The 12,040-nt window shown below is 36.5% G+C and overlaps 1 protein-coding gene across 1 annotated transcript in view; it reads left to right on the top strand.

Moving 5' to 3' along the window:
- Positions 1-12,040, top strand: part of ARNTL2 (aryl hydrocarbon receptor nuclear translocator like 2) — a 109,782-nt gene that overhangs the window by 72,426 nt on the left and 25,316 nt on the right. Inside the window, 3 exon segments of the mRNA XM_043967416.1 lie at positions 1,125-1,365; positions 2,533-2,639; positions 2,859-3,009. Coding sequence (XP_043823351.1) covers positions 1,125-1,365; positions 2,533-2,639; positions 2,859-3,009 — 499 coding nt within the window.

Here is a 12,040-nt window from a genome sequence, read left to right as displayed (position 1 = left end):
TATGCCCATAATATATTCAAAACCTTCCCCCTCCTCCAAACCAAACCAAACCAGAGAAATTAATGAAAAATGACTGAACACATAGTTAATAGTATAGGGGTATGTTGTGAAACTCTTTGCAATACATATTAATGACCTTCATTTTAAAAATTGTATTAGCTATAGAACTAGAAATCAGTTAATACAAATTGAAACAATATATTTTCGGGGCAGGGTTTCCCTCTTTCAATGTGGAAAGCATAACTAAATTTCTAGAAAGTGAGACAGAATCACTTCAGTTATCAAGACTACAAAGCAGAAAAAAACCAAAATTCTTTCAAAACAGGGCCAGTTCATATGTCATTTTCTGGTTTATTCAGTTTCAAAACACAGTTATTACAGCTATGACTGAAAAAGTTTTAGAATTTATTCCTAATGACTTCATTTTCTTTTCTTCTCTCTCTTCTCTCTTTTTTCTCCTCTATTCCTCCCTTTCTCTCCTTCCCTCTCTTCTTCTTTCCTTCCCTTTCCTCCCCTCTCTCCATCCCATCTTTCTTCCTTCCTTCCTTTCCCTCTTCTTTTCTTTCTTTCTTTTTCTCTCTATCTTTCCTTCCTTTCTTCCTTCTTTCTTTCCTTCTTTCTTCCTTTCCTCCTTCCTTCCTCCCTCCCTCCCTCCTTCCTTCCTTCTTTCCTTTTTCTTTTGTTTTCTTCCTTCCTTTCTCTTTCTTCTTTCTTCCTTCTCTTCTTTCCTTCTTTCTTTCTTTCCTTTTTCTTTTGTTTTTCCTTCCTTCCTCCCTTCTTTTCTTTCTTTCTTTCTTCTTTCTTTCCTTTTTCTTTTGTTTTCTTCCTTTTCTTTCTTTCTCTTTCTTCTTCCTTCCTTCTTTCCTTTTCTTTTGTTTTCTTCCTTCCTTTCTTCTTTCTTTCTTTTTCTTCTTTCTTTCTTCCTTCCCTACTTCCCTCCCTTCCTTCCCTCCCTCCCCTGCTCCCTCCCTCCTTCCTTCCTTCTTTCTTCCTTTCTTTCCTTTTTCTTTTGTTTTTTCTTCCTTTCCTTTCTTTTCTTTCTTTCTTTTTCTTTCTTCTTCCTTCCTTCCTCCCTCCCTTCCTTCCTTCCTTCTTCCCCCTTGCTTTTTTTTCTTTTCAATTAGATCACAGGAAGTTCTGCACTGTTCACTGCATGGGTTATTTGAGAAGTTGGCCTCTGAATGTAGTGGGACTAGAAGAGGAGAGTGACAGCCAGAAAAGCAGCAGTAACTTTACCTGCCTGGTGGCCATAGGAAGATTGCATCCATACATTGTCCCACAGAACAGTGGGGAAATTAAAGTTAAACCAACAGAATTTGTTACCCGCTTTGCCACGAATGGAAAGTTTGTCTATGTGGATCAACGGTAACCAATGTAATAACAGAATTTCAAGTGCTGATGGGGATTACAAGAGTGATAGGTTGTCCAGCAGCCCATCAGGGTTGATTTGATTATGAAGGAAAGGCCTGAGTAAAATGAGGGTATTGATATGTCAGCAAACTTCGAAATGGAGCATGATCACTGCAGTGTTTCTGAGTCAATGGCATGATATGAAGAGGCAGTCTGTAGCCACAGTTTCATTGACCTGAGAATAATAATCACTATGTCTTTGATTAGGTTGGGACACGAGAAGATCTGCATCCTACCTTGAAATTTCCAGTTGTGCTACAACATTCCAGCATGGAATCTGAGAATCTGAAGAGCCCAGAGAGTCCATGTGAAGAACATGCTTACTGTCTGTGTGACCTTGGGCAAGTCACTTGCCTTTCCTAGGCCTCAGTTTCCTCACCTGTTAAATTAGGGGGTGGAACTAGTTGGCTCCTAAGGTCTTTTCCAGCTCTAGATCTGTGATCCTATAATCCCATGAAACTACTGAGGGTCCTTGCCTACTGTGCATATCTTGTTCTACTATGGTGCTTTTCTAAGAAATAGTTAGGGAGGATAGCAAGGAAAGTGAACAAGTATTTATTAAACACTTACTATGTGCCAGGCACTGTGCTAAGTGCTTTACAAATATTACCTGATTTAATTGTAACAACCCTGGGAGCTGTGCTAATATTATCCCCCATTTTACAGTTGAGGAAACTGAGGTAGACAAAGGGGTTAAGTAACTTGCTCAAGGGCACACAGCCAGTAAGTATCAGAGGCTATATTTGAATTTAGCTCTCCCTGACTCTAGACCAAGTACTCTCTCCATTATGACATCTAGCTGCCTCAATAATAATAATGTAAAAGCAGAACAGACCAGCAATGTCAAACTCAAATAAAAACAGATATGTGGCTACCACATGTTGACTTAGAAAACCACAAATTAACATTATCCATTTTGAATTCTATTTTAATTTATTTTGTTAAATATTTCTCAATTACATTTTAATCGGGTTCTAATGAACCCGATTAAAATTTTGTGGGCCACATGCGTGGTGGGGGGAATATGAAACTTCCCACATAGACTTATTTAGAATGAACATACTGTATACTAGGAAGTTCTACATTCACCAGCTCTGAATTTCATTTTCTCTGTTTAAAAAGGGCAACAGCAATTTTAGGCTATCTTCCACAAGAACTTTTGGGAACTTCTTGTTACGAATACTTCCATCAAGATGATCACAGTAATCTAACCAACAAACACAAAGCAGGTATGAAACAAATGGGATTTTTCTCTGTAATCTCCCCGGATTTTTCTTTTCTGTCTCCTCTCTTTTTTCTCCCTTCTCTCAAATGATATTGAATCCTAATTTACACAGAATCTATAATGTCAGAAGCTTAAAAGAATATAAAAAATTAATTTCATAATAGAAAGTGACCTATTACTTTAAAACTATTACAATATTCTGAATTTTTTCTTGTCTATTTAGTCCTGCAGAGTAAGGAGAAAATCTTTACCGATTCCTACAAATTCAAAGCGAAAGATGGCTCATTTATAACTTTAAAAAGCCAGTGGTTTAGTTTCATAAACCCTTGGACCAAAGAACTGGAATACATTGTATCCATCAACACATTAGTTCTGTAAGTAATTTTAAAAATCATTATTTTAGCACTATAATCTTCTCAAGTCCCAGTTCCTTTGATGGTTTCTCCCATGACATGATAATAGCTAGCCTTAAGGTTTACATATGTAATCTCATTTGAATTTCACAACAATCCTGTGACATAGCTATTATTATTATCACCATTTGATGGATGAGAAAACTGATGTACACAGAGGTTAAGTGACTTGCCCAGTCAAGGTCATACAACGAGTAAGTATGTCTGAGGTCAGATTTAAACTCAGGTCTTCCTAATTCCAAGTCCCATGTTCTTATCCACTGTACTGCCTCACTGCCACAGTTCCAAGTACTTTCCCTACTCTATTGTCTCTTCTTTGGATGTGCTCCAGCTTGTCAATGCTTCTCTTAAAATATGGTGCCCAGAACTGAACACGGTATTCCAGGGGTAGTCTGACCACTATATAATACAGTAAGCCTGTTAACTACCTTTTACTGGGAATCATTGATAGGCCCAAGTTTTAGCTTTTTTGGCAGCCACATCATACTCTGCATTCAGGTTGAGCTTGCAGTCAGCTAACATCACTAAACCTTTTCAAATAAATTGTCATTATGTCTACCCAAACTCTACTTGTTCAATTAATTATTTTTAAAGTAAGTGTAACACTTCCTGTTGATCCTAATTAATTTTCATCTGTTTAGTTTCAGTTCATCCAACATATTCAGACTTTTTTGCATCCTGACTCTGTTGTCCAACTTATAAACTTTCTCCAAATCTATGTCACTCACAATTTTAATAAGCATGCTTTCTGAATCATTATCCAAATTGCTGATAAAAATTTAATACAGAATGGGACCAAGACTCCCTCCAGAATAACACTGATTGACCCATTAATTAATATTCTTTGGGGGCAGCTAGGTGGCGCAGTGGATAGAGCACCGGCCCTGGAGTCAGGAGTACCTGAGTTCAAATCCGGCCTCAGACACTTAACATTTTACTAGCTGTGTGACCCTGGGCAAGTCACTTAACCCCAATTGTCTCACTAAAAAAAAAAAATTAATATTCTTTGGAGACAGCTCTTTAACCAATTACAAATTCAGCTTATTGTTATATCTGCTGCCTATCATGTCTCCATTTCATCCAAATATATACTATGAGAGCTTATGAAATATCCTCTTGAAATGGAGACATTCTATGCCTACAGAATTTCCCTGATATAACAGTTTATATAATAACCCCTCCAAAGAAGGAAAATAGGTTTGTCTCCTATCACTTGATCTTATTTAAACCATACTGGCTCCTACTTATTACCACTTCCAATTCTAAGTGACAAACCATCTATTTGAGAACTTTGTTATGGAGCAAAATCAAAATAATGTCAGATTCTCTTATTACTGCCCTGGACACACAGTGGGGAAGTTATATCAGAAAAGTCCCCACCACTGAGCCTTATCATCACTGATTAGTTTCTTGTTGGCATTCCATGTTCTAGGATCCCTGAGAATCTCACCAATATGGATATCAATCAATCACTAAATATTTATTAACCACCTACTTTGTGTCTGGCACTGTGCTAAGTGCTAGGCATACAAAAAAAGGCAAAAGACAGTTCTTGCTCTCAAGGAGCTTATAATCTAATGGGGGAGACAACATGCAAATAAACACACAGGGTAAATAGGAAATCATTAACAGAGTGAAGCCACTAAAATTAAGATAAGTTATGCATGTGGACATGGGAAACCTAGCTTTTTAAAAAAATAAACATTTTTATTTAAAATTTTGAGTTCCAAATTCTATCCCTCCTTCAGTCCTTCTCCTCCTCCCTCCCTGAGGCAGTATGCTATCAAATATAGGTTATACATGTGCAATTATGTAAAATATTACCATATTAGTCATTTTATAGAAGAAAACTCAAAAAAAGGAAAAAAATCAAAGAAAGTGAAAAATAGTATGCTTCAGTCTGTTCAATCAAGATCAATTCTTTCTTTGGAGGTGGATGGTATGCTTCATCATTAGTCCTTTGGGATTGTCTTGAGATCATTATATTGCTGAGAATAGTTGTCGTTCACAGTTCTTTATCAAACAATATTGCTGTCACTGTGCACAATATTCTCCTAGTCCTGCTTACTTTACTATACATCAGTTCATATAAATCTTTCCAGGCCTTTCTGAAATCCTCCTGCTTGTCATTTCTTATACCACAATAATATTCCATCACCATCATATACCATAGCTTGTTTAGCCATTCCCCAATTGATGGGCATCCCTTTGCTTTCCAATTCTTAGCCGTCACGAAAAGAATTGCTATATGTGTGTACAAATAGGTCCTTTTCTCTTTTGAGGGGATGTCTTTGGGATATAAACCTAGCAGTGGTATTGCTGGATCAAAAGGTATGCACAGTTTGATAGCCCTTTGTGCGTAGTTCCAAATTGCTCTTCAGAATGGTGGGATTAATTCACATCTCCACCAACAGTAAATTAGCATCCCAGTTTTCTCACATCCCCTCCAACATCTCCCTTTTTTGTTATATTTGCCACCTGTATATGTATAGGGTAGTACGTCAGAGTTATTTTAATCTGCATTTCTCTGATCAATAGTGATTTAGGGCATTGTTTCATATGACTAAAGGTAGCTTTTATTTATTGGGCTAAAAACTGCCTATTCATATCCTTTGACCATTTACCAATTGGGAAATGACTTTAATTTTTATAAATTTGACTCATTTCTCTTTCTATTTGATAAATAAGGCCTTTATCAGAGACACTTATTGCAAAATTCTTTCCCAGTTTTCTGCTTTCCTTATAACTTTAGTTGAATTGGTTTGGTTTGTACAAAAAAAGTTTTTAATTTTATATAATCAAAATCATCTATATACATTGTGTAATACTCTCTATATCTTCTTTGGTCCTAAATTCTTCCCGTGTCCATAAATCTGACATAAATTATTCCCTGCTCTCTTAATTTTCTTATGATAGCACCCTTTATGTGTAAATGATGTAGCCGTATTGACCGTACTTTGGTATATGGTGTGAGATGTTGGTTTATACCTAGTTTTGGCCATACTGTTTTCCAGTTTTCCCAGAAGTTTTTGTCAAATAATGAATTTTTGTTCCAAAAGCTTGGATCTTTGGCTTTATCATAAACTAGATTACTATAGCAATTTACTATAGTGTAATTCATACCTATTCTGTTCCACTGATCCACTACTCTATTTCTTAGCCAGTACAAGCTTGTTTTGATAATTACTGCTTTATAATACAGTTTGAGATCTGCTACTGCTAGACCACCTTCTTTCACATTTTTTTCCATTGATTCCCTTGATATCCTTGAGTTTTTCTTCTTCCAGATGAATTTAATTATTTTTTCTAGCTCTATAAAATATTTTTGATAGTTTGATTGGTATGACACTAAATAAATAGATTAACTTAGGTAGGATTGTCATTTTATTGTATTGGTTTGGCCTACCCATGACCAATTAATATTTTTCCAATTGTTTAGATCTGGCTTTATTTGTGTGAAAAGCATTTTATAGTTCTGTTCATATAATTCCTGAGTTTGTCTTGGCACGTAGACTGCCAAGTATATTATATTGCCTACAATTATTTTAAATGAAATTTCTCTTTCAATCTATTGCTGCTGGACTTTGTTGGTAATATGTAGAAATGCTAATGATTTATGTGAGTTTATTTTGTATCCTACAACTTTGCTAAAGTTGTTAATAATTTCAAGTTGTTTTTTAGTTGATTATCTAGGATTTTCTAAGTATATCATATCATCTGCAAAGAGTGATAGTTTTGTTTCCTCATTGCCTATTTTAATTCTTTTAATTTCTTTTTCTTCTCTTATTGCTATAGCTAACATTTCTGGTACAATATTAAATATTTTTTTTTTTAGTGAGGCAATTGGGGTTAAGTGACTTGCCCAAGGTCACACAGCTAGTAAGTGTTAAGTGTCTAAGGCCGGATTTGAACTCAGGTACTCCTGACTCCAGGGCCAGTGCTCTATCCACTGTGCTGCCTAGCTGCCCCACAATATTAAATAATAGAGGTGATAATGTACATCCTTGCTTTACCCCTGATTGTTTTGGGAAGGCTTCTAGTTTATTCCCATTAGAGATAGTGCTTACTGATGGTTTTAGATAAATATTACTTATCATTTTAAGGAAAGCTTCATTTATTCCTATATTCTCTAGTGAAACCTAGATTTCTAGTTGCCTTTCCTGAATAGCAGTCATACCAGCAGGGCATAAAGATACACTTGGCAGGGAGGGACCTGCTGATCCTAGGTCACCCTGACCATTTTGTCTTGCTGCAGTAAAGGTCTTGCTTTAGGCCTTTACATTTTCATTTCATTTTCCGAACTGACAGAATAATGACCCCAGCTTCAGAAAATACCAGCATTTTTTGCTCAGCACTTTTAAGTACATCTGCCAATTGTGGTCCAGCAGGGCCACCTAGGACAGAAGAATGGATCCATTTCCCAGTACAGTGGCTGCACCTGCTCCCTTCTCCAACCCAGCTGATCAGCAGTGCTGCTTGACCTTCCATTTTAATAGCAGGTCAATTGGCACAGAATGGCAAGGCAAGAAACATTTATTAACTACTTAATGTGACTAATGATAAAGCATATTATTCACCTCTAGAGAAAAAACTGATATTGATTGGAGACTGAAGCATCCTATTTTTCATTTTCTTTCATTTTTTCTTCAAGTCTTCTTGTACAAAATGACTAATATGGAAATGTTTTATATAATTGCATATGTATAACGTATATCTGATTTCTTGCCATCTCAGGAGGGGGGAAGAAAGGGAGAGGTAGAATTCATAACTCAAAACTTTAAATAAAAATGTAAAAAAAAAAACAAACCAAACACAATACTTGCCAGGCACTGGCTGATCACTGGGAATAGATACAAGCAAAAAGTAAGGCAGCCTCTGTCCTCAAAGAACTTACATTATAGTGGGGGAACTGGAAAGAGGCAGAGTTGAGAAAGGGAAGGTACCCACACTGGGGCACAGTGGGGAAGTCCAGAGAGTCAAAGGCAAAGCCAGGAGGGAAATGAATGATGGACCAGCCCAGGCCCATCTCCAAAAGGGAAGCTTCAAAAGGAATTCACCACTGAGAAGGGGCTGGTATGGTAGAGGGGTACTCCAAGGTGAGGAGAGAAGTTATAAGATGAGAAAGTAGCTGAGTCATGGTAGGGGAAGTCCATAGTGTCAGAAGCACATACTGGAGGGGAATGAAGCCAGGCCAGCCTGGGCCCATCCCCAAAGAGGAGGCTCCTGGAAGGGGCTCTTTGGTGAGAAAAGGGAGCAGCATGGTAGGAGAATGTTCCAGGGTGAGCAGGCAACTGAGTCATGGTAGCAAAGTCAGAAGCACAGCTGGGAATATAGTTTTGAGGATCCACGTGTCCTTTTCCTTTTTTTTAAATAGGAACATTTGGCCTCAGCTACCTTTTTCCTACCTTTCTAGTTTGAAGATTTTTCTCCTTTACACATATGAAAACTAAGCATGGCTTAATTAGTTCTGGTTTTTCTCTGATTTGTTGCATCTTCTGTTCTCAGCACTGGACCAAGATCTTCATTGTTCTTGTACTTGCACCAAACATTCTTTTAAAAGGGGTTGGTTTTTGTTGTTGTTGCTGTTGTTTGTCTGTTCTTGTTATTTTTCAAAAACCCTCAGATCACTCTTGGCTTCAGCCTCCTCAACACTTTTTTAGCTTGATGGGGGCTGCTGGGTTGTGCAGTGGATAGAGCACTGACCCTGAAGTTGGGAGGACCTGAGTTCAAATCTCATCTCAGACACTTACTAGCTGTGTGATCCTGGACAAGCCACTTAACTCCAGTTGCCTTAAAAAAATATCCAGGGCCATCTCCAGATATTCTGATATATATTATCACTGGACCCATTTGTCTTAAATTAATTTCCTTCCCTTCCCCTACCCCAGTTTAGTAATATTGTCATTTAAAAAATTTTATACATAGACACATATCTTATACATAGATTTTTTTAATCTTATACATAGGTAAAGATCTCATACATAGATTTAAAAAATTTTATGCATTATTATATTTTGATTAACTTTTTTCTTTTCATGATATATAAAATTTTCATATTACATATAGAAGTTTATTTTTATTGAATGGTTCATATTCTTAGCAGGTAGAATTACATAGTAGATAATTGGACTTGGAATCAAGAAGACCTGGGTTCTAATCTACCTGCAGACAAACTTACTAGTTATGTGATTCTGGGCAAGTAACTTAACGTCTTTGTGCTTCAGTTTCCTCATCTCTAAAATAGGAAGAATAATAGCACCTATCTCTCATGGTTGTTATGAGGACCAAATGGCATAACATATATGAAGTGCCTTGCAAATCTTTTCTTTATTTTATAAAAGAAGTTTATGATTTTCCAGGTACATGTAAGGACAGTTTTCAACATTTGTTTTTATAGGATTTTTCATTCCAAATTTTTCTCCCCCCCCTCCTTTCCCTCCTCCCCCCTATGATGGAAAAGAATCTGATATAGGTTATATATGTATAATCACATTAAACATATTTCTGCATTAGTCATATTGTGAAAGAAGAATCAGAGCGCAAGGGGAAAACCTCAAAAAAGGAAAAAAAAACACAGCCCAAAAGTAGAAACAGTATGGTTCAATCTATTCAGAATTCACAGTTCTTTTTTCTGGATGTGGAGAACATTTTCTATCATGAGTTCTTGGAAATTGTTTTGGATCATTGCACTGCTAAGAAGAGCCAAGTCTATCACCATTGTTCATCGCGCAATGTTGCTGTTACTGTGTACAATGTTCTCCTGGTTCTGCTCCTCTCAGTCAGCATCAGTTCATTTAAGTCCTTCCAGGTTTCTCTGAAATCCTCCTGCTCATCATTTCTTACAGCACAATAATATTCCATTGCATTCATATACCAAAACTTTTAGACATTCCTCAGTTGATGGGCATTCCCTGGATTTCCAATTCTTTGCCACCAAAAAGAGCGGCTATAAATATTTTTGTACATGTGGGTCCTTTTCCCTTTTCTATGAATCTCTTTGGGATACAGACCTAGTAGTGGTATTACTGAGTCAAAGGATATAAACAGTCCCATAGCCCTTTGGGCAGAGTTCCAAATTGCTCTCCAGAATGGTTGGATCAGTTCACAGCTCCACCTACAATGCATTAGTGTTCCAATTTTTCCACAGCTTCTCCAACATTTATTATTTTCCTTTTTTGTCATATTAGCCAATCTGATAGGTGTGAGGTGGTACCTCAGAGATGTTTTAGTTTGCATGTGATTTAGAGCATGTTTTCATATGACTATAAATAACTTTGGTTTCTACATCTGAAAACTGCCTGTTCATATCCTTTGACCATTTCTCAATTGGGGAATCTTTGCAAATCTTAAGGCACTACATAAATGAAATTATTATGGTTGTTGTTTGTACTTTTTTTGTAAGATAATTATGCCACTTCTTTTCACTCTTCATACCTGTGGTTCCAGCACTCCCCAACCATCAAGAAAGCTTGTGAATGCTTTATTTCAGGTTTACTTTAAGCCATGTATAATAATTTATTACCTAAAAACTCATATCCTCACCTCATTTCTTAAGCTTTTTGTACTATAGACTTTTTGGTTCTATAAATGTCTTTTTGAAATTGTAGTGGGATTTCTAAAATAGTGGCCCTTTTCTTTATCTAGAATAAATGGGGGGGGCAGCTAGGTGGCGCAGTGGATAGAGCACCAGCCCTGGAGTCAGGAGTAGCTGAGTTCAAATCCGGCCTCAGACACTTAACACTTACTAGCTGTGGGACCCTGGGCAAGTCACTTAACCCCAATTGCCTCACTAAAAAAATAAAAAATAAATTAAAAAAAAGAGTGACCATAGAATAAATGGTGGGGAAAAAGAGTCCAGAATGTAATACCTTCTGTTAATCTCCTGTCATCTATTTATCTCTTCTCTTCTTAATAGTGATATCATAGTATAGAGAAAATATAATGAGGAAGATATAAAATTAAGTGCCAGGGCATGTACTGGATATAGAATGATTTGAATTGATTCAGAGTTATATTGTTTAATAGGATGTCATATTCTGTCAAAAATATTATGTATCACTTAGCTCAAAACTCATGTGGTTCAATATGGTCATTTGTTTTGCCTGACTACATGTGTATGTAAAGATATAGATGAAGATACATAAATATAGGGGACAGATAGAGTGCTAGGCCTGGTGTCAGAAAGACTTGTCTTTCTGAGTTCAAATCCAGCCTCAGCCACTTACTAGCTATGTGACCCTGGGCAAGTCATATAACCTTGTTTGCCTTAGTTTCCTCATCTGTAAAATAAGCTGGAGAAGGAAATGACAAACCATTCTAGTATCTTTGCCAAGAAAACCTTAAATGGGGTCGCAAAGAGTCAGACAGAACTAAAATAATTGAGCAACAATATATAGATACATAGATATAGTCAAACAACCATATATGTTTATATATATATATATATACACATATATAGTGTGTGTATGTGTGTGTGTATGTGTATAGACATACATGGTTTTCCCTTTCACATCATGATTTCCCCCATCATGGTTTCAATATGTTGTGGGTCAGCATAAGAAATTAAGTAGGAATCTTGGGGAGTTTTGCCAAAGTCACAGATGACACACAAAGGCCAGCAGACAACACAGAAAAAGTTTAGAAACTCAGAAGTGCATAAAATATATGAATAGTATTACTTAATATAACCTATGACCAAACACAACCAAAATTTTACAGTAAGGTACTGTAGACACCTTGTAAAAGAAAAAGAAAAAAATCAGACTTCTCTGGTATAAAGGAAGGCCAAAAAAATGTTGTGTGGACTTTCCAGATTGTGGGGGTGCCACATCCCTAACCCCATTAATGTGGAAGGGATATACACATACACATACGCACACACGTAGATGCTACAAGAGATTTTTTTCCAGTGGGGAAAAACAAATGCTTATTAATTTTTTTTAAATTTAAAATGTGGTTTTGTAAGCTATAGCCAAATACTTACAAATATGAT

Source organism: Dromiciops gliroides, chromosome 5, assembly GCF_019393635.1.
Source record: "Dromiciops gliroides isolate mDroGli1 chromosome 5, mDroGli1.pri, whole genome shotgun sequence".
NCBI classification, from domain to species: Eukaryota; Metazoa; Chordata; class Mammalia; order Microbiotheria; family Microbiotheriidae; genus Dromiciops; species Dromiciops gliroides.
Note: the sequence above shows the minus strand (reverse complement) of the source record. Positions and strands in the feature narration are given on the sequence as shown.